This window comes from Haemaphysalis longicornis, unplaced genomic scaffold, assembly GCF_048455015.1.
Source record: "Haemaphysalis longicornis isolate Haplotype H1 unplaced genomic scaffold, Haemaphysalis longicornis Haplotype H1 scaffold_5, whole genome shotgun sequence".
NCBI lineage: Eukaryota > Metazoa > Arthropoda > Arachnida > Ixodida > Ixodidae > Haemaphysalis > Haemaphysalis longicornis.
In genome coordinates this window covers 55,976,141-55,988,094 of record NW_027526385.1, presented here as the reverse complement: position 1 = coordinate 55,988,094, position 11,954 = coordinate 55,976,141, and the positions used below count along the sequence as shown (strand labels likewise).

The 11,954-nt window shown below is 45.5% G+C and overlaps 1 protein-coding gene across 1 annotated transcript in view; it reads left to right on the top strand.

The window, feature by feature from the left end:
• The first annotated feature begins 1,746 nt into the window (after positions 1–1,746).
• Positions 1,747–11,954, top strand: part of LOC144138225 (pyridoxal-dependent decarboxylase domain-containing protein 1) — a 43,101-nt gene continuing 32,893 nt past the window's right edge. Inside the window, exons 1-4 of the mRNA XM_077670418.1 lie at positions 1,747–1,884; positions 6,007–6,110; positions 8,258–8,338; positions 9,234–9,329. Coding sequence (XP_077526544.1) covers positions 1,771–1,884; positions 6,007–6,110; positions 8,258–8,338; positions 9,234–9,329 — 395 coding nt within the window. The 5' untranslated portion in view covers positions 1,747–1,770. The remainder of the gene's footprint in view (positions 1,885–6,006; positions 6,111–8,257; positions 8,339–9,233; positions 9,330–11,954) is intronic.

The following is an 11,954-nucleotide window of genomic DNA, read 5'->3' as shown; positions in this document are numbered from 1 at the left end:
CGATCGACCATAGATGGGGACACATGCATGACCACTGAAACCCGAAATAGCAGGCAGAGCGCTTGTTTCCTGAAGAAGCAGAGCCCAGACGTGCAGCTTGTTGTTGAGTATACGAGCCTTTAGCTCAGGGCCGTACCAGAGTCCTTCAAAACATAGAAGGACTCTGGCCGTACCCAGAAATTTTTTTCGGGGGGGGGGGGGGGGGGTTATGAATTTTGGGAAGGGGGTAGTTTTGCTGAAAGCAACAGTAAGTATTGTTTACGTGCTGCCCGGGAAAGATTTCGGGAGGGGTTCGAACCCCCAAACCCCCCCTCTGGGTACCCTGCTTTAGCTCACCAATCTTCGATGACAGGCCCCATGCAGTTCCACTGTAAGACGTCGGACACAGGTGGAGTCGCCAGGGTGATTAAGAGACCAAGCGCTGTAGGAGTACTGATGTCAGGTGCGATAACTGGTTGACCATAAAACACAAGAGCGACGTACGAAGTCGAGTTGTCGGGAATCGCGGACGAGTTTTGCGATCCGAAAAAGGGCGGCGGCTGGCGCATCGTTGGTGCAGGTGTTGAGGACAGGTCTGCGCATTGGTCAGGTCGCTTCCGGCGTAAAAGTAACTCTCGGTGCCGCCGGAGTTTAGGGACTTCTGCTAAGAGTTGAGCAATTTGCTCATCAACAGCCATTGTGTTTGAGCACTTTTGTTCTTCCGGCGAGCTCCGGTCCGATACAGGCTTTGGCTGCAGACGCTGAGAGCAGTCTTCAAAAATGGAGGGTGCAGTACTTTTCTTCATTCGTCGCCTTTTGCCTTCGATGAAATATTCGTTCTTGAAGTGGAACTTTAGTGTAATCGGTGCCCAGCCATCCCGATGAATCGCGACAAGCCATTTGCATGTTTTTCTTCTCGACTGATTCGCACAGAGGCACAAAACAATAAGCCATCTCATCTTAGCGAACCGCCGCCATTTGCTCACAGAAGATTTGCACGTAAACGACAGCGAACGAGAAAATACGATGGCAGTAGCGGACGCGCGCGGCTGTCGTCTGCTCAAGCAGCTCCGCTGCGCCGCGTGTTTACGTGGCGTACCCACGCGGTTGGAAATTGCAGTGGCGGTGCGCGGAATCGACGTCCGTCTGAAGGGGAATTGACAGGCCATGAGAGAAAGTATACGGGGGGGGGGGATGCGGGGGGGGGGGGGGGGGGGGGGGGGGCGCTGGCCAGGCTAAACAAATTGCCGCAGGGTTTTGGTTTCGGTTTCGAAATTGCATAAAAAAAATGTATTAGTCAAGTTTTACTACAATTTTTTGAAGCATTTTGTAATTCTCAGACAGATTTTTTCGAAAGTAGTTTATTGTTTTGCATATTGCGACGTTATAAACGTAAATTTTATGTTTGGACGGTACAAGAGGACAGAATGCTTGGGAATCGCTTTCTTCGCGCAGAAATAAAACTGTGTTTGAAGTTTTCTGACGTGTAGTTCATGATGACACTGAAAAAAATTGAGAGTACCGTGCAAGCGTGCAAGACTATGTTCTTGCACAAGAGACGCAGGCAACGCAAGTATAAATGAAGAAGTGTTTTATTTTAGTCTGTAACACTGCTGTGGGGCACTCACTGAACAAAGCGTAAGCCTTTATGTTACACAATTTTTTTCTTCTGTGATGGGGCTCTGGTTTCACTATGACGACTTTTCTGCGTTCTCATGACAACAGGCACGGACGGCGGAAGTTGACATGGGAAGTGACGACTCGGATGCCAGCGTGTCTTGGGAGTGAGCAATGGCGGACAGCAGCGGCGACCGCGTCGTAGCATCCAACGTCGCTTCGGCCGAAATTTCGCAAAGCGGAGACGCCCAAGACCCGACGAAAGAGCGTGAATCAGAAATGGGAGACGTGAGTTGCTTTACTCTTCGGAGTTTTCCTCAACGCGACGTGTAATTTCACTGGCTACCCCTGTGCTGTGATGGGCTGGTTGTCAATGTCGTTCTATTCCGCCACCGAGTCGCGTTCGAAACTCGGTTCGCGTTTGCCTCGACCGCCGGCGAGTATTTTGCCTGTCTGTTGTGGCCGCATGAACTTTGGTTTTGAGGTGTGGACGAATGAACCGCATGTTTTTGAGAGATCGTTGCATCTTTTCCTACGGAGCTGTTTTATTTTCTTATTTTGAGGCTGATCGCTTCCGCCTACGAGTACACACCTCCGGTTGGCTCGTGGCGTTTGCAATAACCTCGACTACGTGTTTATGGCCTTTTTTTTCTCTCTCTCTCTCTCTCTCTCCCTGTCTTTGCCTCATCTTGGACACTCGTTGCACCAGCCCAAAACGGTGGCCTACTTGTATTACGACGGTTTTCGTCACTGTTAATTCCGCTCTGGCGTTGTTTCTGGTAGCAGTAGCGGTAACAGCACAGAGCCTTGAGGAACCTTTAGTGCGGCTCGATCGCGCTCATTTAGGAATCTGTACTTCGTACAACCGTGTCAGCTTGCGGCGAACGTGACGAATGAGCCGCGCGAGCTTGCGACTGCGCAGGTGGCGGAAACGGACGCTTTTATTTTGCATAGTATAAGTTTAGCTTTCGAGAAAGCGAAACTAGCCGGAATTCGCGAGCAGTCTGTCGCAATGCCGAAGGCGGCAATATCTGTGATGTAGAGCAGTTGGATGTTCGCGAGCTCTGTGGAAGCGTGATTCGTGGGCAGTATTTTTAGGCATTTTGTTGACCGTGACAACCCGTCGTGTTTAAGCTTCTTTAGGGTGACAGATCTTTTTCTCTTTTTTTTTTTAATTCTAGAGCATGCCTGAAGGCTTGACAGCCGCATTTGCCGCGCGAACGTCGTGCTGTGGAATTACTACAAATAAACGTAACTATTCCGTCGAGCGTGATTCAAAGAACCATCTTGAGCAGTGTTTCTGGAGTCAACTTGCTTTGCGGTCGACTCCACAACCTGTTAGTTTTAATCACCGCTAGTTGCACGGAGCTTTTTTTTTTTTTTTTTAAAAGCTGGGTAGCAATACAAACTGGTGAACTGTGTCGTGTGCATGATTTTTTCTTTCCCTTCTTTCTTTTTCTTAAAGGAGCAGGTGTAATTATGTTTGAGACTACTTGGTTGACAGCACAGCGCGGGTTCAGGTGGCATTATATATAAACAGATCCATCATGGGAACCGAAGAGTTCCTGGAATGTCGTCTTCATGTGACTCAAGTTTCTCATTTGTTTCGGGAGTTGTTCTTTTATCGCATGTTCAGTTGCAATACACAGCAGTTGCCTGGTTAAACAATATTAAGGAACGGTAGTTGTGGCAATTCCCCCAACCTAAAATCAGCGCTTTAAATGGTCACGATGTCTGAAAACAAGTGCCGAATGTTAACGAGTAAATAAAACTTATCTAGAAAAAAAATAACGCAAGAAATTTCGTGACCAATAGAAGAAAAAAACAAGCAAAGATGTGTATGTAGCTCTACACAGAAAAAAACCAAAAAAAAAACCCCCGTTCAGAATGTACATTTTTTGGGCATAGTAATTGGGCCAGAGTACTGCGAGCATCGGAAGTCTAACTGAAGAATTTCTTACAAAATAAAAAAGCAGGCGACATTGGAGGCCCATGGAGGTCTTCGAGGGCAAAAGTCGACTCTACGCTGTATCGGGCTAATGATCCCGCTCGAAGGAAGTTGTCACTGTGTAGATAAGAAAGGCGACCTCTGGAACAGAGATTACTTTTATATCAGCACGCGGAGTCAACGAAACAGTTCGGAGCAGAAAGCAAAACTTGTCGATGACTGGATATTGAGTTTTCGGATTGTCTTGAAGCCCAAAATTGTCCCTGGTGTCATTGCTGCTGATTTGGTCCGAAAAAAAAAAAGAAAAGTGTGCGTACCCATCCGAATCACTAGAAATCCGATGTTTCCGTCGCGTCGCAGCACGTGCATTATGTCGATAACTGCCCATCGGTTGACACTGGAGAGGCTTTAAAAATCTATGCCAACCGGGAATGTGAAGCCAAAAAAATCCCGGGCCATCTCCACTAATGTGAAACCTGGGGAGGGGCGGAGCATGCAGTGTAAAAGTGTATTCTCGGCGCCTTGGCGTTTTTGCCGACGGAAATGAAACCATTGTTGGGTAGAGGTATACAGGTTTGGTGTAAAAGTTTCTTGTCTTTGAAGCATGCAGCGTTCTAGCACGAGGCGTAAATGAGTATCCAGGTCTTTTAGTACCGTGATCACATGAGACGACGGTTACGGCGATGACGTTAGACGCCGACAGCCCGAGCCCATGAGGGGGCTTTTTCCCTAAAAGTGAAATATAGAAGGAAGTGTCTGTACTGTCCACTGCATGTTGTTAGCTGTCCAAACACATTCGGAGAGCGGCAAAATTCGAATCTGAAAACGTCGTCATTTCAATCTGAAAGCACCGAAATTTGCATCCGGAAGCATCGATAAAATATGTCGGTTTGGATTGGCATGGGCAGGGAAGTGGTAAACGTATTTGTGCATGATGGTGTGGGACTTCACCAATTGAGTATTGCAAAATGGGATTCATGGAGTTGCTTGGCTAAACATCTCTAAAAAGAACTGTAAGGTAGGAAGGACTGTACAAGTATATGTGTAAAATAGATACATCAAACTGTTTCATTTCAACATGCTTTTCAAGGGATGGGCACTTAAACTTAGCAATCGTTACATAGGCAGTTTAGCTACGTCGCTAGGTACACATCGAATTTAGGTTTTGATTTCTGTGGGGTGATTTGCCTTGGGGAACGAGAATAATTGAAAGGTATATGATGGTGTACGTGATGAAAACACTCTGTTCCTAACTGCCACAATATATATATCTACTAGGTGACCAAGCTTTCATTTTGCTTGTGCATTGTTTTTCCACTGGGCCATTACAACGCTCACATCTGTTCATGTGTTGCAGAGAAGCTCATTTTTACTGTAACCAACTTTAATGGGGGGCGTATTTCTGCGTAATTACATTTAACATACTTTGTTCTGCTCCAACCTAATCCTTTCAGTGTCACCGACAGCCTGGTACGTTTTCTCATTTGTGTCCAGCCATGTGCCCATACGTTCTTGACGGGTATTTTGCAGTGCTCCTAGAGAAAAAACAGCAAAAACTAATTATGAGGATGCGTTATATCCCTTGATGAACCAACAAATCAGGCACTCGCAGAGCTTTAGTAAAAATAAAGTGTCCTCTTCTTTTTGTGTGTGTCTGCGTGCATGAATGTTAAAGCCAAACCGAAAGTTTTTGTTTCATTATTGTTTTTTTTATTTCGAGAACTCTTGGCATATTGTTCAGTTTATTATATTCAGGCTTATTGTTTGATATTAAATTTAGGTTCGAATTTTTAACATTTTGGATGAAATTTGAAATTTTTAGGCAACTTATACAGTTCGAAGATGGCTGAAGAACAGAATGGAAAAAAAAGAAATGTTGGTTTTTTATTCTAAGGAATTGTTGGTAATATGAAATACAAGTACAGGTGGTAGGTGTGTAGTCGTGCATGAGAAAACACGCAGGCTCCCACTCCTCACTTACACTTTATTACTATTGACACTCTATTGGCACTCTATTGACACTCTATTGAGTTGTGATCGAAAGAGATCATGACTTCTGCTCATTCAGCTAGAAACGACGTATTGCTACCACTCAGGAAAAGAGAGATGACTGTCAACTCATCTAGGTCTTAGACCAGTCACGTACGGTCACAATAGTTGTTATAGCTTCATTACCTGGGCACCAGCTTAAACATTTTTTCTTTCCAACCAGGCTTGTGTCATATTCTGCTACAAATGTGGCGCTCTTCGATTTAGTGGCAGCCTTGCCGCGGACTTCCCAAGAAGCAATCCGGCATTCGTATTTTTATGGCAAGGAGAATCCTCAGACCGCCTGTGGCTATCTGTGGCGATTCTGAGACTAAATAAAAAAAGGCTCGGTATGCTTGTTCGGGCTGCAACGTTGCGTTGACTTTTTCCCCATGCGTCGGTAACACGGGCTTTTTGCGTGACACCCTTGCCAGGTGGACTTGAGGGGAAAGTCGGAGCTGAATGGCTGCAGCGACCCCGTGCAGGAAGTGCTTAGCCTTGCGGCCGGTTCTGTCAACCGCCTGGAGACTTCACACACGTGAGTGACTGAAACACCGCCCTGTCTGGCTGTGAAGACAACACACAAGTTTGGTTTATCAAACAGACTGCTTCGCTGGGACAACAGTGGTACCAATTTCGTCGCGAAGTTCAAAAACAAAAATTAGAGGGGCCATGCAGACAAAACACAAGTTTGGTTCATTCGAAAGGTTGCCTCATTTGAATCATACTGACCCCACTTTTGACGCCGCAAACTTCGCTCAAGTAAGCTGTATAATTCGGAAAAAAGGGAATGACCATGTCACCCACCAGCTGATTTCCCACAACAGCAAACGTAAATTAGCCAGGGCTTATTAGCTTGTTGAACGAGCTATTTGCGCTTTATTATATAGCAGTAAGAATGGGTTTTGCAAACAATGACAGTAACGAAAATGCATGTAAACGTAGAAGTATCGATGTGCACTGCTGTTGGTACTGGGTGCACTATGCTCGTTTTAGCGCACAGCAGTCTGCCCCTTTGGAGTTGTCTTGCACAACACCGGCCGATTGGCGTAAGCCATGTTGTCTTACGTGACCCTGTTTGTCGAGCATATCCCATGTTTCACAAAACGATTACTTTTTAGCATAACAAAAACAAGCCAGGTGCAAATGCGGTCAAAAACAAAGCAACGGCGGACAACGGTCCACAGCTCAGTATGGTAGTGCCATCTGGGAGGACTGACGGCAAGCAATGCTGCAGAGCCTAATGATGCACTGGAACTTTGTTTGAATACCCGCCCTCATCAATTCATGGCAGACGTCACGAAAACACACGATTTGGTGGCAAAATCAAAATTTTAACCTAAATTGATTAATTTCTCAGTGAATACGGCATCGTTTGCTGCCAGACAAGCACTGGAGACACTATAAAACATGAAATCTTTCGAATAACACAAACTTGTGTTTTATCTGCATGGCCCCTTGAAGGAACACATATGAAGCAGTTGCGACTCCCCGGCCACTTTTGGGTGATTTCTGTGTGACGTCACGGAATGTTTGTGCGAGTGGCAGCCGCTGACCTAATCCACTGCCAAGAAACATGATTGGGTGATTGTATTACATCCTCTTATTCTTTCTGTAGTTCAGGTTGATTGATTGCTCAATTAAATGCTGATGGGCAGGTGACACACTGATAGCTGTTGTTAGTGCTGCTCCCTATTGCATCATCTCACCCATATTGCATCATGATTGATTGTAGGGTTTTAACGCGCCGACGCAACGCAGGCAATAAGGCGCAACCCTAGTAGAGGGCTCCGGATTAGTTTTGACCACCTGGGGATCTTTAACACCCGCCGAAATCTCGTACACATGGGTGTTTTTGCTTTTCGCCTCCATCAGAAAAGCGGCCGCCGCGGCCGGGAAATGAACCCACATCCTCGTGCTCAGCAGCACAATGCCTTAGCCACTAAGCCACCGCAGTGGGTCTAGTATATTGCATCATGGAAGTGCTAAATTTGCTTTATTCAATAGTATTTCTTCCATTGTTCTTTTGGTTAAAAACGTCTTTCATTGCCGGTGTGAAATTGAAGGAGTAACCAAAGGCAGGCTGTATTGAATGGAACAAAGTTGTGTTATGTCTTCATGGTTTCTTTAACCCTTTGCTGTCTGGAACGTTCACCCACTTTCCGGTCGTTTCGGTCTGCAACTATTTTGCCAGTTTCTGGCGCCGCGAAGAAAAACACAGACTGTGCAAGGACAACTCGCAGGATATTTATTCTTTCTCTTGCATTCTGCTTGCAACTCGGTACCGATATTTGAGCAGCGTGTGAAACTGCTCGAAGCCTTCTCCAGGGTGCAGGCCAGGGTTGTTATTACAGGTTTTGGAGAAAAACACAGTTTCCCTCCTGCCTCCTCCTTTTTTTTTTTAATCGCTGCAAACAGTACAGTCCTCGTTGTTTCGGTGGGGGAGCTTGTAGATGAAATGGGTCGTCCCATCTAGCCTTTCGTCACACTCCATACGCGCAGGTGGGCCCCGCTTTTTGGCTCGAGCACTCATATCACCCACGAGCTGTTGGATGAGGTTGGAGCAGCACTGCAGGTTTCGCTGCTCTTTCTCGCCATCGTTCTGCAGCTGTGTGCACCTCCAAATTTAACTATTGACAATGGAAACCTCTAGGTGCTAGCTAAAAAGTGTTTGTGTCCGTGCAGGAAACAGTGGCTGGGTGGCGGCGACGAGGGGGAGGCTCGCAAGGACACCCAGAAACACATTGCCGGACCTCTGCAGGCAGCGTAAGTCGCCCCCCTTTGTCTCCCGCATTCTCACCTGGCTTTTGTCTTCAATGTGTGCGCCATTAGTCAGGTTATAAGCAGGTAACAGCGAACGTTGCCGCAGGGAAATGCAGTGCACAGGAGTATTGGTGCTGGAAGCTGAGTTGCGTTCACGACTGGCTTTAGGGCTGGTAATTGTGCCCGTTCGTTTTCAGAGAAGTGCTAGTTACACGTTGTGTCAGTTTCTTTTTGAGGGGGGGGGGGGGCCTTGACTGCAGACGTTTGTTCGGAACAGCTTGTGGACTTTGCACATCAGCATTGCCACGCCACTAACTTTGTATTGAGAGTGAAGCTCTTTGGCAAACCGTAATTTTTTGTGTCCGCAGTTAAAAATACCAAGAAATTGCCGAGCGCGCGCGCACTTGAGCGCAGGTCTCGCGGCGACCGCCCGGCAGTTAACAAAACCAAGAAAATGCCTAGCGCTTGTCTGTGCATGTCTTTGGGCAACCGCCCAGCGTCCCTTATGCACATTTGTCAAGCCAAGCATACTCACCTAGGGAAAAAACTCCAGCGTTCGCCGTAATCATGGCAACACTTGCTCGAAATCAGAAAGAGAAATCATAGCATACGCCCCTCCAAGGTGATGTCCAGTGATTATCACATCCAAAAAAAATGAGAGAAGCTCACACTTACAGCAACGATGATGGAGTAAAGGTCATTGCGGCAGCGAAGAAGAAGCAAATCGGCTGCAATCGTGGGCTCAAACCTTCGCGATGGTCAAGAAGGTTGTGTGCAGTTTCGCTACCCTCAAGTCTTAAGCGTTAGTGTGAGCTTCCTTCATTTGTTTTGTTTTGAGATGGGTGTTTTGAGCTAGGTCGGTTAGCAGAGGTGACCTCTGGCCTTTGACCTCTGGCAGGCCGCTGTCCCTGGACGACATCCGAGCTGGCTTGGAAGCCATCGTGCAGCAGCAATGTCAGACGTTACCCCTGCAGCACGGGAAGGCCTTCCCAGGGTGAGTTTGGGTAATTGCGGCAAAATGTTTTTGATGTCTCTCGACTGGTTACTCCTTCAGTTGTGACTTGGCCTAAAAGTATTCAATTTCTCTGAAATGCGTAGCGCATTTCTATGCGGACGTGCCTGTCAGTTTGCGCGATGCGCACTTTTGCCGTATTTGAAAAGGCCCTGAAGGCCTTCATGTTTAATGTGGCGGACTGGTCTGAGAGCTATTTTTTTTATTGGCAAACCAATTTTAATGACACTGCACAGCAATATGGAGTTTCTTGGTCTGATTTCAAATCTGCAATGGGATTTTTTGTGGGCTCATTATTTTCTGGAATATTTAGTGATTAATTGCCATCATTGTGGGTCAAAATTACAAAATAACCACTCCATACAGAATGGCAATTACCACATGGCTAGGCATACAAATGACTAAAGAATACTACATTGGCAGAACTTTTTTGATTTAGCTATTTTTGGTTGTTTTATAACACGCTAAACTTCACTTCTCCTGCGCCCTGACAGAAATGGCTTACAGGTGGGGTCAGTTGAACACAATAATAATTTTCCAAAGCCTCCGCTCGAAAATTTGTCTACAACATTGCATCCTCCACACATTTAGGTATTGGAAGCAAACAAATTACAGTCACACCTGCTCTGAGTGCCGAGATATCTGTCCGCAAAACGCTAGCTTGGCGTTGCACAAAAAGGTGCCGTTTTACAAGCTGAGCTGTAGAGTGCACTTTAAAATGCTACTTACAATAAAGTACGGTGCATTTTGAAGAGAAAGTTTACACACTTACAGAAGTATGGCCATGGATGCCAAAAATGCCATTTTTCAGAAAACGATTTTTTGACCGTTTTTCGGCTCCAAAAACCCATCTGCCCCCTTAAGGTCTTTTAGGCCCCCGTCGCACAGAAAATCGAACGGCATCTATAGTGAATGACATTAGCAGTAAATGTCATTTGTTTAGTGTTATGCCCCTGTCACACGGCAAATCTAATGTCAGTCAAAGCGAATGACATTAGCTGTAACTGACATTCGGTTTGGCCGTGTGGGTCTGCACGGCCAATTAAATGTGATTTTATAATGGTAGAAGTGATGATTGGGAAAATCGCAGAATCGCAGGATAACAGGGCAGATGCGTCCATAGTGTTTTGAAAGCTTTTATTTTTTAAAACAAAGCAAATTTACTATCGAAATGAAAAGAGTGTGGCTCTGTTTTAAGGGACATTAATATCGCAAGCTGAGATGAGTAACAAATCCGTACCTGGGTAGAAGCAAACATGGCAGAGTTTTTCAAAGTTGTCGTTTACTTTTTTTTTTCTTATGAAACAACGTGCAGCAAAAAATATTGAGCTACTACTAGTATGCTTAGACACGGCGGTCTACAGCTTACTATTAAACTTTTTGTTTGGTGGTGGATCACTGCTGTCGAGGCTACCGTATTTGCACGATTCTAACGCGCACCTCTTTTTCGCTAGAAATAGCCTTCATATTTGTGTGTGTGCGTTACAGTCGGTCTAAAAACTGAAATCGGCTTCAAAGTGGCAGGCAGCATCCCGAAATCCAACTCAATCCAATCTAAAGAAATCCATCTACATAACAAGTGTACATTTTTGCCTACCCATTCTGTTCATTCCTCAGTGGGGATTATGAAGATGAAGGTGCTTGGAATAGCAAATGCTTTTAATGTTCCAAACTAGTTTTAGTTTCTGAAATAGTTGGATAAACAAGTTTGTTGCGCAAGAGATTTTTGCTGCCACAGCTGCGTGCGTCAAGTACAGTATCATCTGCCAGGTACCTGGCTTTATGACATTTATGTCTGCGTGGTAGAATCGGCATCAAATTATTTTTTGCGAGTTTTCCCCCGAGTAAATTTAGCTGCGTGTTACAATCGAGGGCGCGTTATAATCGTGCAAATGCGGTACCGATTTGGTTTGGTAGCTAATGTGAATGTCTTCCCTAAGCTCATTGAGTCACCGAATGCCGCTCATGTCAATGTCATTTAGTCATCATATGCAGGGCCAAATTAATGGCATTCACAGCTAATGTCATTCACTTTATATGTTATTAGATTTGCCGTTGTGTCTGGGAAAGTGTCTTCCCAGCAAAGCACTTGCGTTGAGTGGTGAAGCTGACTCTAATGGGATTCGTTGTTTAGCGCAGCAAGGATTCGTTGTTTAGCGCAGCAATATTGGCATTTATCTTACACTTCCCGCTTGAAAGCTGTGCAATTGTTTTTTTCTTTAAATGAAAGTGGCCTATCAAAGCACACAAAGCTGTCCTGCGCCCTACGGTACTGCCAGAATGAACGGGTATTGTTTTTTAGATGCGGTGGCACCTTACTGCCCGGAAATGTTACACCCATTTAAAATGACACTGAAGTTGTAAATGTTGTCTAATTACTGTTGCGCACTGAAGTCTACAATGCGAGGTCCATGTGAGTACTTTTATTTCCTTCACTCTTTCTTCCGTGTTAATTCGCAGACATCAGTGGTGATGACCCATTTTAAGCTGTGTAACCTGTGAGTGAAGAAATCAGAAGTCCGCATTTACTATGACATAGGGGAAAATTGGTGCCTGCAAAAGCATATCAACCATGCTGCAAACCAGTCTGACAGTGACATTCCTACA